General features: G+C 38.5%; 1 protein-coding gene across 2 annotated transcripts in view; it reads right to left on the reverse strand.

Moving 5' to 3' along the window:
• Positions 1-5,313: 5,313 nt before the first annotated feature.
• SKP2 (S-phase kinase associated protein 2) overlaps positions 5,314-18,645 on the reverse strand; it is a 30,006-nt gene continuing 16,674 nt past the window's right edge. Inside the window, exons 5-10 of one of the 2 annotated variants that reach the window (XM_046671148.1) lie at positions 18,374-18,508; positions 16,754-16,852; positions 15,179-15,309; positions 9,526-9,577; positions 9,248-9,355; positions 5,314-7,221 (exon numbers count right to left, since the gene is read on the reverse strand). In XM_046671148.1, coding sequence (XP_046527104.1) covers positions 7,008-7,221; positions 9,248-9,355; positions 9,526-9,577; positions 15,179-15,309; positions 16,754-16,852; positions 18,374-18,508 — 739 coding nt within the window. In that variant the 3' untranslated portion in view covers positions 5,314-7,007. The remainder of the gene's footprint in view (positions 7,222-9,247; positions 9,356-9,525; positions 9,578-15,178; positions 15,310-16,753; positions 16,853-18,373; positions 18,509-18,645) is intronic. The other variant, XM_046671149.1, reaches the window with a different exon arrangement.

Genomic DNA, 18,645 nt, shown 5'->3' on the forward strand with positions numbered 1-18,645 from the left:
AAGTTTTCTATGTTAAGGACTGTATAAAGAATATTTTTTGAGTGTCATGGGCTTTATTTTAGGATGCATTTTTAAGAAAATTACTGATTAAACAAGGAGGAGCTAAAGAGAAAAACAATAACATTTTGTGTTAATTTGAGTATTCTATAGGATAGCAAAGGCATGGATTATAATTAATTTTGTTCATTTCTCTCTTTTCAAAAATCAAACACTGATACAGCTTAAAAAAAGTAAAATCAAACTTGTGATCCTGAAAAGACGGATAGAGAGATCTGAACAATACACAGCTTTTTAGAACAGTAGATGTGAGTTCCTTGGGAGTATGGAGTATGAGTTATGATTCATACCTTCTCACAATGAATGCTTAAAGACTGGAACAGCTAGAGAAGAAATTGCCTATAACGATAATAAACAATAGTTTTACAATAGTGAAACTTAACATTCTCTGGAGTGTCCATGGGGGGGGGGGGTGGATCTGATGTATGGAAAGTTGAAGTAAACAAAAAACCTGAGAATCAGGTTTTTACAAACCATTATGTTTAGCAGACATTTCCCTCAACTGTAACTACTGTTTTTTCCCCACAGTTTTCTTTGAATGGACAAAGAGGGCTTGAGTGATTTGTCAGGTTGTTACCACACTAGATTGGTTCTTCTTGGCTTTCACAAGAAAATAATCTATTTAAAATACCTTTGGTAATTAAGCTTTGTTATATAGTTATATATTTTCTCCTGCCTCAGATCTTCCCTCCAAAGCATCTTTTTTTCATGAAACGATTCTTCACAAAATCATTCTTTTAATCTTCTAAATATTCCCATTATCCTTTTAATTGGGTTACTGTAGATTATCCACTTGACATGTAGTTTCAGACTAAAATATTGCCATAGTCTTACCCTTCTATGTGCTTTCTGGCTCTTGCATCAATACCACTGCAAATAAACTTGTAATTATTATCCTGAGTAGTAACTTAATAGTTTTTAGTGAAAAAGGCATTCTAAAAGCCAATAAAAATGACACTATGACCAATATTTTTTAAAAAGACAATAAAATGCAAGGTAATGGGATATAACATTCTAGTGTGCCTCTTAAAAAATGTAGGACTATGGAAATAGTCTTGTCAATCATGGCCCCTGCCATCATAGGACCTTAAAATAGAGTGATTTTAATGTCCCAAATTGCAAATTAAGTGTTTTGGTATTTGGTTTGAGAAATACCAAAATATCAGTATTTTAATATTTAGAGTCACTAAAAAGTAAAAATAAATAACTCAAATATTAAATAACATTCCAAATATTAAACTCAAATACTAAATATTAAACTCAAAACAAATCCATAAAATTAAGTTAGTATAGGCTTTAGGGCTTCAACCTGTATCATGAAGTTAGCCTTTTGGTGGAGAGCTTTTGACTTTCTGGAATATCTAGTTAAGTGGGGATGGGGAAAGGAGTGGTAATAAAAGAGGAGATACCTTTCTGCTTGTTCCAGGGTTAGGGTATCCAGTGGAAAGAGGTTGCTTTTTAGTTTTCCCAGTCCCTGGATTACTCAGTGTCCTTCCTCATATGTTCCGCACCTTCCCTTGTGCTCTTGTTCAGACACACACAGTATCCTCCACATTGTACATCTTCAGTAAATGTTGGATTGAAATTGAGTTCACTAAGATATAAGGGACACAAGTCACTTTATCCAGAAATAAAAATTTTGCACTTGGCCAGAGTGTCCCTCATATCTCTGGAACTTGTGTCTAGGGTATAGGAAAGGGAGGATTCAAGGGCTGGAGGCAGATGTTAGAATGACAGCCAGATGTTACGTGCCGCTTAGTGGAAGAACATACTACTACTATCAAGTATCTCCTAAAAAAAAAAAAAACTTGATAGGATAAGCCTCTAGATCCAGGTTTCTCAACACCTGCACTGTTGACATTTTGGACCAGTAACTGTTGTGCGGAGCTGTCCTGTGTATTGTAGGATGGTTAGCAACATCCTTACCCTCTACCCACTAGATGCCAGTAGTACCTCTCTACTTGTGACAACTAAAAATGTCTTCAGATATTACCAAATGTCTCCTGGGGTGCAAAATCATCTTTGGTCTACAGCTGTTTGCTGCTAGATGAAACTACCAGTTTATGGAAATAGGGGACAGATTAACCTGTTAAACATCATTCCAGGAATCACATCGGCAAAATCCAGAATGTGGAACAAAGGACAAACAACCTAGTTTCTTCAATTAATAAATTACAAGGAAAAAAAAAATAAGGGGGAACCCAAAGATTGAGAGATGTAAGGGAATGTCAGTCCCGGCCAGAGCATTTAGGCAAGAAAAAGAAAAGCATCCAAATTGGAAAGGAAGAAGTGAAACTGTCACTATTTGCAGATAACAGGATATTATATGTAGAAAACCCTAACTCCACCAAAAAACTGTTACAAGTAATAAATGAATTCAGTAAAGTTGCAGGATACAAAGTCAACATACAGAAATCTGTTGCATTTCTTCTATACACTAGTAATGAACTATCAGAAAGAGAAACTTTAAAAAGCAATCCTATTTACAATTGCATCAAAAAGAATGAAATACCTGGGGATAAACTGAACCAAGGAGGTAAAAGACCCATACACTGAAAACTATAAAACAATGATGAAAGAAACTGAAGAAGACACAGATAAGCGGTAAGATATTTTGTGCTCATGGTTTGGAAGAATTCATGTTAAAGTGTCCATACTACCCAAGTACTCTACAGATTCAAAACAGTCCTTGTCAAAATTCCAATGGCATTTTTCACAGAAATAGAACAAAGAATCCTAAAATTTGTATGGAATCACAAAAGACCCCAAATAGCCAAAGTAATCTTGAGAGAGAACAACAAAGCTGGAGGCACCCCAATCCCTGACATCAAAATAGACTACAAAGCTATAATAGTAATCAAATTAGTATGGTACTTACAGAAAAACAGACACATAGATCAATGGACCAGAAGAGAGCCCAGAAATAAATCCACACATCTGTGGACAGCTAATCTTCAACAAAGGAGCCAAGAATACACAATGGGGAAGGGACAGTCTCTTCAATAAACGGTGTTGGGAAAACTGAACAGCCATATGCAAAAGAATGAAACTGGACCACTATCTTACACCACACACAAAAACTAACTCAAAATGGATTAAAGACTTGAATGTAAGACCTGAAACCATAAAACTAGAAGAAAACAGGCAGTAAGCTCCTTGATATCAGTCTTGGGGATGATTTCTGGATTTGACACAAAAGCAAAGGCAACAAAAGCAAAAATAAACAAGTGGGACTACATCAAACTAAAAAGCTTCTGCACAGAAAAGGAAACCATCAACAAAATGGAAAGGCAATCTACTGCATGGAAGAAAATATTTGCAAATCATGTATCTGGATAAATGGCTAACATCCAAAATATATAAAGAATTCATACAACTCAATAGCAAAAAAACCAATCCCATTAAAATGGCAGAACAACAGAATAATTTTTCCAAAGACATACAGATGGCCAAACAGGTACATGAAAAGATGCTAAACATCATTAATCATCAGGGAAATGTAAATCAAAACCACAATGAGGTATCACCTCACATTTGTTAGAATGGCTAACATCAAAAAGACAAGAGATAAGTGACGGCGAGGATGTGGAGATAAGGGACCCCTTGTGCACTGTTGGTAGGAATAAAGTGGTGCAGCCACTATGGAAAACAGTATGGAAGTTCCTCAAAAAATTAAAAATAGAACTACCATATGATGCAGCAATTCCACTTGTGGATGGGAGAAAACACTAACTTGAAAAGAGATCTGCACCCCCACGTTGATTGCAGCATTGTTCACAACAGCCAAGACATGGAGACAACCTAAGTGTCCATCAACAGACAAATGAATAAAGAAAACGTGGTGTATATATATACAGTGGCATGTTATCCAGCCATAAAAAGAATGAAATCTTGTCATTTGTGACAACATGGATGGACCTTGAGGGCATTATGCTAAGTGAAATAAGTCAGAGAAAGACAAATACCCTATGATCTCATTTATATGCGGAATCTAAAAGCAGCCAAAAAATCAAGCTCATAGATACAGAGAACAAACAGATTGGTGGTTGCTAAAGGCCAGGGGTGGGGGTAGGTGAAATGGGTGAAGTGAGTCAAAAGGTACAAACTGCTGGTTTTAAAATAAGTCAGTCATGGGATGTAATGCACAGCTTAGTGACTATAGTCTATAATACTGTACTGCATATTTGAAAGCTGCTAAAAGAGATCTCAAAAGTTCTCATCACAAGAAAAAAAATCTGTAACCATGTATGGTGACAAATGTTAACTAGACTTATTTTGTTGATCATTTTGTAATATACAGAAATATTGAATCATTATGTGGTACATCTGAAACTAATATAATGTTGTATGTCAATTATACCTTAATAAAAAAGAAACGAGAGAACGTCAATCAAATGCAATGTGTGGACTATGTTTGGTTCTGATCAAAACAAACCCATACACGAAAACCAGAGACAACTGAGGAATTTTCAACACTATTTTGATATTTAATGTTTCAGAATTCAGGAAAATCTCTATTCTTTAGAGGTATATACTGAAACATTTATGAAATTATATCTGGGTTTTGCTTCAAAATAAACTGTGTGAGTATGTGTGTATGGGGGGGGAAGTGCATGAGATGATGGATAAAAAGAGATTGGTCATGAGTTAATGATTATAGAAAATGGATGACGAGGTGCATTATATTCTCTACTTTTTGCATTTATTTGACATTTTTCATAATTAAAAACAGAAAAGGAACCATAGCAGTGATGATGTAAAAAAAGAAGCAAAAAAATTGGGTGATACTCAAGAAGAATCACCATTCTACCGTTTGAATGAACTATGTTCAAAAGCAATTCCCAGAAGACCCGGGTACAGGGTGAACTATTCAAATAGTCTGCTAATAAGACTAAAATGCACAGGATAGCTGATCAAGCCTGTATTTAAAAAGTGCTGACTTTTATTGATAGTACTTGACTATCACATTAATCACTTGAATTCCAAATGTTTTATAAATGTTATTACTTTTTAAAGCACTCTAAATATAACAGGCCTGTACTTAGCACCTTGTTAGAAAGTTTTATAAACTATCATTTTAATTTGACAACAAGCATAAGATGTAGATGGGGCAAAAAGGACCATTTCAGGCGTCTTTGGAAGGGCCTTATTTAGAGGGCTGAGATAAATGGCACACCACACCAAATGCCTTCTATTTTAACCACAATACTTAATGAAAAAACAGAAAGGAAAAAGGAATACAACTTAGCTGAAGGATTAATTTTTATAAAAATGTGTTTTATTTTAAAACAAGTCTATAAAAGTAGAAATCACATACAAAAATACAGATTATTCTGACACGTTAGCAAAATAGCTTAAGGCTGGACTTGAGTTTGGAAGTACTGAGTGTTTGAGGGCACCTGGAAGTCAGAGTCCAACTGGATTCTATCATCAGCCCTTGTCACTAATCTGTAAACAATAATTTCAAGTAGTATTTAGCACTTCTTAACTGCTACAAAATTGAAACATAATCATTTCCCGTGTAACACTACTTCGAAATGTTCTTTAGGTCTCAGCCGATAAGGGCACTTCATACCATTGTTTCTAACATTTGAAAAATCTGATTTAAAAAAACAATTAATGTCAACAGAAATGAGGGGTTTTGGCTTTTTTGTTCCATTTTGAACATATGAGGAGGTCATCAATTTAAATAAGAAATTAGTGTTTTGTGTTTATTTTAAAAGTAGAATTGAATCCTTTTGCATCTATGTCCCATTAAAAAAAAATCACTGATGCTATCAAAGGTTCAACATCTGAGTCTTAACTGTCATGCAGGTGCGAGCTGTGTTCACTGCTGTAAAACTGCATGCAACACACACCTGCCTCTAGTGTGTATTCCCGATCGAAAAGAACACGCAGTTCTTCTTCGGGAACTTTAGGTCCAATAACCTTATAAAATGGGTAGTTCCAAACAATTATCGTGGGAGACCATTACAAAAAGGGACAATTTAAAATACTTGATTCTATAAGTAATATAAAAACAACTTCAAGAACCTCAGCAATAAAGGAAAATGGCTGGCAACTTCACTTCAGCATTCCATCCAACACTTCAAGAACAGAGGCTGACCAGTTTCTACCACCTTTCTAAAACAAAGCAAGTCATTTTAAAAGTTCAAGAACCCACGTCAACATAATTTGATCAAAAAGTTAGAAGGCCACAATTACATTTCCTCAGCTAATTTAGAATTCTGGGAACACAGTACATTACAGGATACTTCATAAGTGTGCATTTGAAGATACTGCAAGATTAACCTGACATAGGAAATTGCCTCTTGAGCCTTCAAATTCTATACCTCTGGTTGGTTTTCTATTTTTTTCATTTAGGTTTTACAGTTAATTACTCAGGACTATTTGTTTCCATGAGCCTAATTTCAAATCTAAAGGCAAAGGTGAAATGTGTATTTTTCTTTTTCTATCCCCTAGAAGAGATTGCCCCAAATCAACTATCCTATGATTCTTTCTGTTCAGCTCACAATACAAATAGCTTATTCTTCAATCTATGTCTTATAAGGCAATACTGAAAAGTTAAATAGAAAAAAGTTACCATATAGGCTATGAAAAAGATTCGCTGGTGGTGATTTTTATGCTTGATTCTAAATAGATTTCATAAGAAGGGCACTTGAAAGAGGTGGCTCAAATTTTGCCCCTCAAGGTATCTTGAAATTATAGGCTCACTCTCCTAAAGTTTCAAAAGGCCTACAACTCAGGCTCTGAAAGGCATAGCAGTGACAGAAATGTTTACAGTCATTTTTAAAAAGCGACACTTCATAGTTTTCTCTCTCACATGGCTAATACACTTGCAGAATAAAGGCAAAGGGAAAACCAAGAATAAAAATAGCTGAGTGCTCCAGCAATTGGGCTTCCTGCCTACTTTCCCTGTTCCAAAGAGACACCATCCTGCAATAAATACTTCATAGACAGCTGGGCTTTTGCAGCGTCAGTCGGCATCTGATGCCCCATATTTCCTGGTTCTTTTTGTTGCCAACGGTTGGCCTGGCAATGGTGGTGAAATGGGAGCAATTAATCTGTAGATGAGGAAGGGCTTCCTTTAACAGTTGAAGGGTACCGTCTGGTACGATTCCAAAAACTTGTAGTGTTTTTAGTGTGGGAATTTCTCCAAGTTCACTGGAAAGGAAGAGAGAGACTTTCAGAGTAGCAGCATCTATGCAAACTGTTCCGCTACAGTTACATGACCCAGTTTTTACAATTTGTATCATAGTTTATAAAACGCAAACTGAAAAGATAATTTGCCATCAACGATTGGAGAAAACGGCAAATTGAATCGAACTACGGAGCCCAGGCCATAGCTTGGGCAACATGGCCTTAGGAAACATGCCAGTGCGTTTTGCTGAATTTCTAACAACCTAAAAACTCCAAGGTATATTTAAAATCCAACCATATTTGCTTTCTTTCTCCATTCTTGATTTATACCAAATGATTTATGCTGTGTTGTGAGGAGAAGCTAGCAAGCTAGCGATGGTAAAAGTAAATGTTTTACTGTAGTATCAGTTGAAATCACCACAGGTTACATGCAATTCAAGGATACAGACTTGACCTTTATTTGAACTAGGCTCCATCTCTCAAAAGGAGCTATCAGCAGGGTTGATAACTTCTCTTATTTTGCTGAGGAAGATTTGCCCTGAGCTAACATCCATTGCCAATCTCCTCCTTTTTTCGCTTGAGGAAGATTCGCCCTGAACTAACATCTTTGCCAGTCCTCCTCTACTTTGTATGTGGGATGCCTCCAAAGCATGGCTGATGAGTGGAGAAGATCTGTGTCAGGGATCTGAACCTGCAAACCTAGGCGGCCAAAGTAGAGCACATGAAACTTTAACCACTCGGCCACAAGGCCAGCCCCTCTGATAACTCTTAATAATGGTTAATACTCAACAACTGCATTATATACGATGAAACCTAACAGTAACTTCACTAAGATATTTTAGAGAGGGCTGGGTAGATGGAAAAAAGGGGTGACCAGTTGTAGCCATTTCACCTCTCAACACATTGCCATTTTTTTTTCTGTCACATATAAGCCAGTCCTCTTAAGTATTTCACATTAGGTGAAATACATCTCTTTGAACAGTGAAATTCTCATCCACAGAAAAAAGGGAGCCTGTTTCCCCAAAGTAAATACTTTTTGATAATGATTCTTTCTTCTTAACCCAGATCTATGTGCTTAGAAATTCATCTCTCTGATCTATATTTGCTCTAGGTTGGGACACAGTACAAAGTCTTGTGAAAGGGAATATTTAGTTTGGAATTTCATCAAAATCTCACTGCAGATCAATGACCGAGAGTTAGAAGCATCCTTTATATTTTCACACTGCCAGTAAGTGCTAAAAAAAACCAACTTTCCTTATAGTAATGGTCGCCTTGCCTCCAATCTTTCTTCCTTCCAGCCTGTTCTCTTTACCAATGACCACGGCATCTTCCTAAAGCCTAGCTCAGATTATGTTACTCCCCTGCTCCAAAATCTTTGACGCTTCCCTCATGTTTACGGAACTCAAGCCGTTCAGCTGGCCTTAAGGCCTTCCATGCTTCACCTGCTCTCCCAGCCTTCCCACTACCCTTCTAAACATATTTATTCGATATTCAACAAAGTGTCTTAAACATCATAGATGTTTAATATATGCTAGCTGAATACAAGATGAAAAGTAATTTAAAAAACAAAAATACTACCCAAATAAAATAAATACGCTTGGTGTTCATAAGGGGACAATAAGGTCTGGAGGTCACAATAGACTAAAAGAAAATCAAGAAGAACAAATTCCTGTTGTTCTTAAAACAAACTAATCTCTGAATACAGGGGTCTAAAGAAAGGTCGCAATATATAGAGGTTTATACTTATCATCGCTTAAGATGACAGCAATCCTGCCCCAATCTTAAATCCTTCTGTGAAATGCGAGTGTGTGAGAACTTTGTAATAATCATGACAATTTTGGTTCTGGGATATCCAAACTAGCCAAATCGTTAAGTCATTCTGCAGTGGACAGTACTTAAAAGAAGCAACTGTAGGTGGGAGTAAGAAAAGGAAGTATGGCGGATGGCAGAAGAGGAAATGTGCTTGTAACAGCATTGGGAAAGGGCCTTGGTGAGGAAGGAAATGACACCAGACTCTCAGAAGACACCCAGAGGTTACAAAAATACTTACAGTAAAGTTTCAGGTATTATATCATAGCACCGACTGAGTGACAAGTGTTGGAGGTAGTTGAGCTGGTAAAATTCTGGAAAGCAGTCATTCTTTAGCATGACACTATCACTGTAACAGAGCAGAAGAAAAAATTCAACACCTATCCATCAGTCCTAGATGGAGAAGACCAGAATAGTTTACCACCTAGTTCCTTCAACATATTAGCATCCTTTCCTCATTCAATGAGCAATCATGATTTTTCAATTTTTATTTTAAAATGATTAAAGAAAAAAAAATACCTTAAGTCTAGGTGGACAAGATTGGGGCATCTTCCAACTAAGGTAGAGACATCTAGAAAAAAACATGATGGTGACTATTAAATTAGGAACAAGACAAGAATATCTACTATCCATACTATCATTTAACATTATGCTAGAAGTTTGTAACTAGTTAGACTATTAGAGTTGCAGACTATTAGAAAAAAAATTATCACCTTGGCATATAAGACTTTTTACTAAAAAATTCAAGAGAATCACCTGAAAAACTATTATTTTTACATAGTAAGAGAACTGTGTAAAATGAGTAGTTAACAAAACTCCAGAGCCTACCTATGTATCAGCAATAGCTGGCTGGAAAAATAGAAAAAAAAATCCCACTCACAATAGCAAAAAGCAAAACCAAACATCACTATGTATATATGAACAACATATCATAAAGGTAGCACTTAAAATCAATAGGGGAAATAATGAATTATTAAAAAATAATATTGCTGGCCTGGTGGCGTAGCGGTTAAGTGTGCACGTTCTGCTTCGGCGACCTGGGGTTCACTGGTTTGGATCCCGGGTGTGGACATGGCACCACTTGGCACACCATGCTGTGGCAGGCATCCCACATATAAAGTAGAGGAAGATGGGCATGGAGGTTAGCTCAGGGCCAGTCTTTGTCAGTGAAAAGAGGAGGATTGGCAGCAGTTAGCTCAGGGCTAATCTTCCTCAAAAAAAAAAAAAAATTGCTACCACAACTGGAAAAAATTTATTTCTCCAACTCAAATAATATACCCAAATACAATTCCACATATATTTAAAAAGTTCTAAGTGCAAAAATATGGGTAATTATTCATTAGATTTTGGGCTAGGTAGGGGTTTCTAAACATAAAAGAAAACATAAAGGGAACACTAATAACTTACTACATAAAAATTTTAAAACTCTACCACCACCTTAAAGCAAAACAAAACACAAACAGAATTAAAGAAGTATCAGAAAACTGGGAATAAATGCTTCCAACATAAATAAAACAGAGAGTTAATGGTCTTATTATCTAAAGAGCAAAAGAAGATAAACAGGAGAAAATGGGGAAAGAACAAGAACAAATACTTTGTAAAATACAGAGATAATAAAAAGGGAGCAGGAAATGCAAAGTAAAACTAAAATATTGCTTTTCAGCCATCATATTAAAAAAATTTTATTATAATACCCAGAACTCATGAAATATAATAAAGCAGGTCCTCAATACTACAAGTGGATATTTAATTTTATGCAGCCTTTCAGGAGAGTCAACTGATTTTTGTTTTTGAGGGTGAATTGATTTTTTTTAAAAAAAGTGTTCAGGGCATTACCCACTTTGCTCTTTGGCTCAGTAATTCCACTTTTAGAAAAATAATTTGAGATATGCTTGTAGACATTCATGTAGCAACAATTATAATAGCCCCTCCCCCACTTAGATTAATAGGTTAATTGTCATCCATTCTGTGGAACACAATGATAACAGTAGCTATTAAGAAGCTTTTTAATAACATTGCATGATTTGAAAAAATATTCAGGCTATATTGCATAGTGAAAACAAAACAAAATATATACAATGCATTATAATCTCAATTTAGTTAAAAGACCTTCACAAACTCCTATTTTACACACAAACTCACACTCAGAAAGGGTTTGGAAAAAGGGCTGAAAGGAAATGCACCCAAACCTTATGCAGTTACCGAGAGTGGTGGGATTAGAGGTAACTTTTCAGAATTTGGAAGAAACGTCACATGTGCTACTTTGTAATCAGAAAATACATCAATAAATGTTATTTATTTTTTAAAATAGAGAAACTTCATTAATGTTGGAGGGTTTTTTTTCTTCTTACAGCTGTATCGTCAGCCCCTTCTCCTACCCTGAATCCTAGACTTGCATTTTCAATTGCCTCCTCAACACACCCACTGGGAGATGTGATAGGCATCTCAAATTTATGCCTAAAACCAAATGCTTGATTTCTCCCCCAAATCTGCTCCTTCTCTAGAGTCTTCCCCATCTGAGTAAGTGCTAACTTCACTGATTCCAGCTGCTTAGGCCAAAACCCTGGGAATCATACTTGACTGTTTTTCTCACATCCCACACCCAATCTGTTACCAAATCCTGCTATGTCGGCTTTCAAAAGTGCCCCAAATCTGATCATTTCTTGCCACCTCGAACGTTACCACCCTAATCTCGTACAGCCTTTTCTCAACACAGCACCAGAATGGAACTTTTCAAAGGTGAGTCAGATCATACCATTCCCTACCCCAAATATTGCAATGGCTTCCCAGCTCACTCAGAAAAAAACCAAAACAAAGCTTTTGCCTTGCTCCCTCTCACGTACTGGCTCCCATATCAAGAAAAAAACCCTCAAACATGAATGAAGTTTGTCTATTTTTAAAAATAAATAAGACTTATTGGTTCATTTTCTGATTACAAAGTAGCACATGTGATTTTCTTCCAAAGGTACCTGCTGGTCCTTAGTTCTAGAAGGTTCTTTCCTCACCTCACACATCTATATGGCTCACACCTTTCTTTACTGATTCATTCAGGTCTCTGCTCAAGTGTCACTTCCTCAGAGAGGCCCTCTCTGAGTGTTCCCTTTAAAAATAGCCCCTTTCCCGCTATGTTCTACCTGGTTACTCTGCTTGATTTTTCCTCCGTGCCTTTTCACCTCCTTTTGTAACATTTAGTTATTTGTTGACTGTCTAGCTCCCTCACTCAAATGTAAGCCGCACAAGGATGACTTCATCTGTTTTGTTCAAGGCCACATCTCCCAAGTCTGGAGCACGGCTTTGTGCACTGTGGTGCTCAGTAAACACCTGTTTAATGAATGACTCAAAAAATGAAGAAAGTGCACAATACCACTTTGAGCGACCCATCATCTAGCCAGCCAACCAACCGTCAACAAAATCCAAAATCAGATACAATCTTATTCTGACACCATCTAGGAAAGTATAAAACCTTGGGGGACGACACCAGTTAGCCTCCGTCTCCAGCCATCACACTGAGGCCCTGCCATCCCTTGGTGAGAAGGGTTAGTAAACAGCAGTCACTGCCAAGATTCCCTCTTCACTGTCCTCCTCGTTTCACCACAAACTAGAGAACCACATGAGCTAAAAGGGATCTTAGAAACCACTGAAGGTAACCAGTCACTTTAGAGCAAAGACAATTTCAGCTAGAGAAGTCAAGGTCAAACCCAAGACCAAAAGCTAGGCCCTCCAAGGTCTCGTTCAGTGCTCACCTACTGCCCCACGGGGAGGCAGTGACTGGTGGGAGGAGGGTGGCCAGCAATTTCTGAACTCTCACTGTGTGTCAAGAACAGGTCAGTGTGCTGCATGTATTAACTCATTTATTCCCTACTGTAACTCCAAGAGATGGGTTCTACTGTTATCTCCATTTTATTGATGAGGAAACTGAGGAACAGGGAGGTTAAGCAACTTGCTCAAAGCTACTCAGTAAAGGGCAAAGTGGGTACTTGAACCCAGGCAGGCTAGCACCAGTCTAGGAGCTAAAACGAAATCCATATTATCTTCTGTATAATAAAATAGTCTGTGCTATTGTTAAAGACATTAGTTTAAAAATCTTTGACTTCCAATGTATAATTAAGAAAACACCTCAACTTATACTCTGCATCTTTGTCCTGGCCTTGAATGCATCCAGCAAGCAGGATTTTATACCTATTATTCCTGTCAAAACTCGGTGAGCAGGCTATTTGTTCTTTTCTGGACGAACAAAGAGAAAAGTTTTAAGCCAAACTTGGACAAAATTAACAGCAGTTTGCCTACAGCACAGTTGCTCAACCTTGTACCCAGAACCTTGATTCATTTCAGAAACCTCTCAATAAGAAGTGAGAAATTCAGATTTGGGAAAAAAATGTAAATAGGGCACTGCCTTCTCTTCTCTTGGGGATGAAGAGAGAAGAATTAGCAATGGGATTCAGTGTGAAGAGGATGCTCGCTGGTGGGAGTTTAAAATTCTCAGCAGGCAATTTGTCAAGAACTATCCAAAGCTTGAGAATGGTGCCTAATGCTTGACTCGGCAATTCCACTTAAGGATCCATCCTTTGAAATGCACTCAACGATGTGTCTCTGTCCATGACGAAGCTGTTTACACAAGGGGAAGACTGCAAGGATTCTAAATGTCCATTACAAGGAGATCAATTGATAATTATTGAACCAATACAAATTATTCCATATCTAGGTGATGAAATATCACACAGCCACTGGAAATGATGTGGCGTAGTCACTGAAAATGGGGTTATCTGGAAAAAAGCATATTACGAAGTATTTCATATACTTTGTCCCACTGCAAAAAACACTTTCGTACAGGAAAAAGACAGGCAAGATGTTAGTGAGACTGACAATTTGTTTTTGTGTTTTTCCATATTTTACATAGTTTTGAGAATGACTATATAATTCTATAACCAGATATAAAATAGAGTTTAAAGGAAAAAAGTGTAGGATATAAATAATACATGAGCAGGGGAGTGGTAAGAAAGACACAATTGCTGCTTTTACAGATTTATAAAGAAAACGTTCCCCCTGTCTGAAAATGCAGGCATCTGGACATAAGTGAGGGCAAAGGACCCGAACCCCTGGCCACTCAAGAAAATCTCGCTTCTCTTTTCTATTGCCTGACACATCTTACTGCCCAAAGCATACAACATGTCCTGGAGAAGGTGCTTCAAATGCTGCTTAAATTTTAAGAAGATACACTCTGCAAATGTTTGATTCAAACCTTTTAGAGTAGAATCAAGACTATAATAGACAAAACACATACGTTAAGATGAGCTAATAGCATCATGACACCAGGAGAGGGCTGAGGTACACCGCTGCTTTAACTCGGCTTTGTGCAGCCCAAAGGGTGAATGTTAGCCCAGGATCGCAAGGGGAAGCTGTTCAAAAACTCTTGCCATTTGCAAACACTTATCTTTGCGAATCCAGATTTTTCTGAATATTAGACAAAGCATAACTGAAAGTTGAGGCTTATAAAGACTGTAACGTGACATATGACCCCCAAATTCAAATGCCTGTGTTCATCCAAACCACCTCACTGCTCTCTTAGACTAAATTAAAAAGTAAGAGTTATAAATATGAACTTACAAACAGGGTTCATAAGAGGGTTTTTCAACCTTGGCACTACTGACCTTTAGGGCCCGATTATTTTTTGTGTGTGATTCTGCTGTCCTGTGCATTGTTCACCAGCATTCCCGGCTTCTACACACTAGATGCCAGTAGCACCCCTGCAGCCGTGACAATCAAAAATGTCTCCAGACCTCACCCAATGTCCCCTTGCAGGCAAAACTGCCCCCCACGGAGAACCGCGGTTTAATACTAATCAAACCGTGCATTTATCTACTTCTATGTTGGGGGTTTATCTAATAACTTAGTTGATCAAAAGACGTTCTTCTGCTTAAAAATAAATAGTTTTAAAGTATAAGGGTTTCCACTTCTGGATTCTAGATTCAAATCTTGACCCTACCTCACCAGCTGTCTGCTTTCACCTAACCCTTCTGATCAGCGGCCACCTCATGTGAAAAATGAGATCAAGAACACACACACTGGATTGCCTGAGACAACTTATGTAGGACAGCACTTTGAAGATGCTCAGTCAGTCAGACCTACTATTGTTGTGGTTGTTGTTAAGGGCCCAGGGGAAAGAGAGTCTGACCTGATCTCTGGAGATTCTTTCGGTAGCCGCTAAGATTCAGCTGGGTGATGGTCTCCGACACATGCGCGACGGCCACTTGTACGTGCTTTTCAGTGAAGTCATAACACCAGGAGAGGTTCAGCTCATCCAACCTGCACACAAGGAGGGTAATAAGGAAAGCATGACAGCGTCACACAGGAAGGAGTCCACCAGGCAGCACTGCCTCAGCTGCAAATGAAGACAATACAAACCCACAGAATCCTTACCATTGTACGCACAGCACCTCTGCTTCTCAAGCAGCTACCTTTGCTACCTGAAAATGCCTTCTCCCCTCCTGACACACTCCCCTGCCCCAGTCTGCCTCAGAAAGGTGCCTGAGCCAAGGCCTTAGGGAATGCTGCCCTCTTCTGGAAATTGAGGGGAGCACTCTCCTTTCCTCCAGAAGGCTCACACCTCCTTCCAGGACTGGAGGTAGAAATTCTAGCCTCTATCTTTTCTTTCTCAACCACCCAGGTTGTTGGCAAACAACCACACAGTATGAGCAATCACCTGAGATGTTTTAAAAAATTGATGGATGGTACCAGGAATAAAGAGATGCTGACACTGCAGAAAGTCATTCATTGTATCTGGCCTCTGCTAACTGAGCAAATGAGCGATTCAAAGAAAACGGTCCAGGTGCTGGCCTGGTGGCGCAGCAGTTAGGTTCACACGTTCTGCTTCAGCGGTCCGGAGTTTGCCGGTTCAGATCCCGGGTGTGGACATGGTACCACTTGGCAAGCCATGCTGTGGTAGGCGTCCCACATATAAAGTAGAGGAAGATGGGCATGGATGTTAGCTCAGGGCCAGTCTTCCTCAGCAAAAAGAGGAGGACTGGCAGCAGATGTTAGCTCAGGGCTAATCTTCCTCAAAAAAGAAAAAAAAGGGTAAAAAAGAAAATGTCCAACCATTAAACTACCCATCCCATTCCCAGCATTGCTGAGAAAATGTAGGGTTCTACATTTTATCTCATTAATAACATTCTTATTTGAAGGTAATCTACTTTTAACAGATCATTAAGACATAAGTACAATGCTAAAGCAGAGACCAAGGGATATTAAAAAGGACACACACATACACACAGTATTGTGTATTCTGTGAACCATGTCACCCTCTCATTTTGTAATATTTGTAACCCTGTAGCCTTTATTTATATACTGATATTATTACACAATATAAAAGATGTTTTTAACAGAATCACTCAAATTCACGGCATATATTTGCAAACGTACCAAATTAAATAAAAAACTATTAAGTCAGGTCTCCAGATATTATAGGGGAAAAAACTGTACAGTTAGGTGTAAACAGATTTCTTTCAACCATACTGTTGATAAACACATGAGTACATGTTCCTTATTTTAATAGGAACAAAGAGATTACCACACAGTGTCTTTTGCAAACAATGAATTGGGCTGTTGAGTTTGGACAGAGAGTTTAAAGGGCAAAGGATATTACATAATCCAAGAGTTCAGAGACCGGGCAACAGCTCACACTCAGATGTGAAAGATAATTGTGCATTTGAAAGAACAGCTCTACAGTGAAGTCTCAAATCTTTCCCACCTGGAACAGCTGCTCAACAAAGTCTTCAGGGCAGATTCGGAGAATCCAGAACACCCAGAAAGGTTTAGTCGCACTAAATTTGAGTTCTGTGCAAGATTACTAGAAAAAGGGAAAATGTCAGAACAATACCAGTAAGACACTCTTCCTCAATCAACCAGCTGTCTGAGGAAAGCAGGCTAGTGAAGTAGTTAAGCCCACAGGCTTTCGAGTCAGAAGTGAGTTTAAATTAACATCTCACTATCTGTATGACCTCAAGTAGGATGCTTTGCCTTAGTTCACTCATCTATGAAATGGTAACGTCAGTACCTTCTTGGTAGGGCTGTTACAATTAAATAAAATAAAGAAATAAAGGGCTTAGCACAGTGCCCGACAGAGAGTAAGTACACAAGAAACATCGATCAATGTACTTCTTAAAGACCAAAAAGCAATGGAATAAACGTATTTGCATTTCACTCATAATTGGAAATAGCTGTAGGCAAACTTCTACTCATAAAGTCACCAGGTTCTTTCAATTAAACGTCCCTCAAATTTGCCCTCTCCTGCACATTGCCAAATGCCTCATGTTAGTGAAACTTAGTGATTAAAAGCAAGAGTTCTGGAATCATACTACAACACCAGTTCAAATCTTGGTTCTGCCACCTACTAACTGTGTGACAAGTTATTGCACAAGTTATTCAGCCTCTCTGTGCCTCAGTTTCCACATCTGTAAAAAGGGAACAGTAGGAACATATTTCATGGGGTTGCTGTGAGAATTAAACGAGAAGTCCCTTAAAGACCTGAGTACCTGGCACACAATAAATGCTCAAGAAATGTTAGCTACTATTATTCTTACTATTTTTTTTAGATCAGGATTCATCATTTCTCATCTGAATGAACACAACAGTTCATTACTAATTAGTTCCTAACTAATCTAGTTTCTTCCATGTCTGATGGACCTTCCGAGGTGCCCAGTGAGTTAAGTTTCTAAATGTCAACTCTGACACGTTCCTTCCACTCTCAGAACCACTCTTCACCACCTCCCTCTTTCTAGCCTACAATGGAGCCCAGACTCCTTACAGCATGGCAGGGCCCACACGATCTGGTCCCTGACCATCCTCCCCTCCTGTCACTGCCCTCTCTGAGCCTGTGCTCCAGCAATTCCCAATTACTTAAGAGTTTAGAACCACACAGGCAGCTTCACCTAGGCTCCTTCTTTCGCCCCGTCAAGTGGAGATCTCCCATCTGAATATATTTAATACTCAGCTGAAGAGTCACTTCCTCTGAGAAGGCTGCCCTCTCTAAACTTAATTAGCTTGCTGCGTGTTGCCACATATTCACCCACACATTTAACAAACACAGAGCACTGTGATTATCTGTCTTTCCCATGAATGAGGCACAGACCATGCCTTTATTCATCCTGATATCTCTAGAACCTAGCACAAGGCCTGGCATATAGTTAACATGCAAACTTCGGTTGCCTAGATGAGTCCTGCAAAGTTCTGCAGAAGTGGGAAGACTGCACTGGATATTTCCTGAGTTCCTCTGGATATGGACACAGGGGCACCCCAGTGATATGCAGAAAACAACATTAACACACATAAAAACAACTGCCTTTGTGACATGCTCCTGGCTGCCACTCACTTGACAATGGGATCTGAAAGCTGGAGGCCTTCCAGGCTTAGATTCTGCAACTTGGAGCACTGAGACAGAATGCCATGGAGGGTAGACACATCGATGACTGAGTTCGACAGGTCCATGTGCTGTACACGAAAAGGGCTGAACACAGAAGAGAAGAAAAGGGGCTCCATAAGGCAGCTCAAACAAGGACATCCAGATCACACCCAACCCCTTCCCATCTCCAAAGGAGCAGCCAATCACAAACAAGACACTAAATACACATTTCAAGTATCAGC

This window comes from Equus quagga, chromosome 9, assembly GCF_021613505.1.
Source record: "Equus quagga isolate Etosha38 chromosome 9, UCLA_HA_Equagga_1.0, whole genome shotgun sequence".
NCBI classification, from domain to species: Eukaryota; Metazoa; Chordata; class Mammalia; order Perissodactyla; family Equidae; genus Equus; species Equus quagga.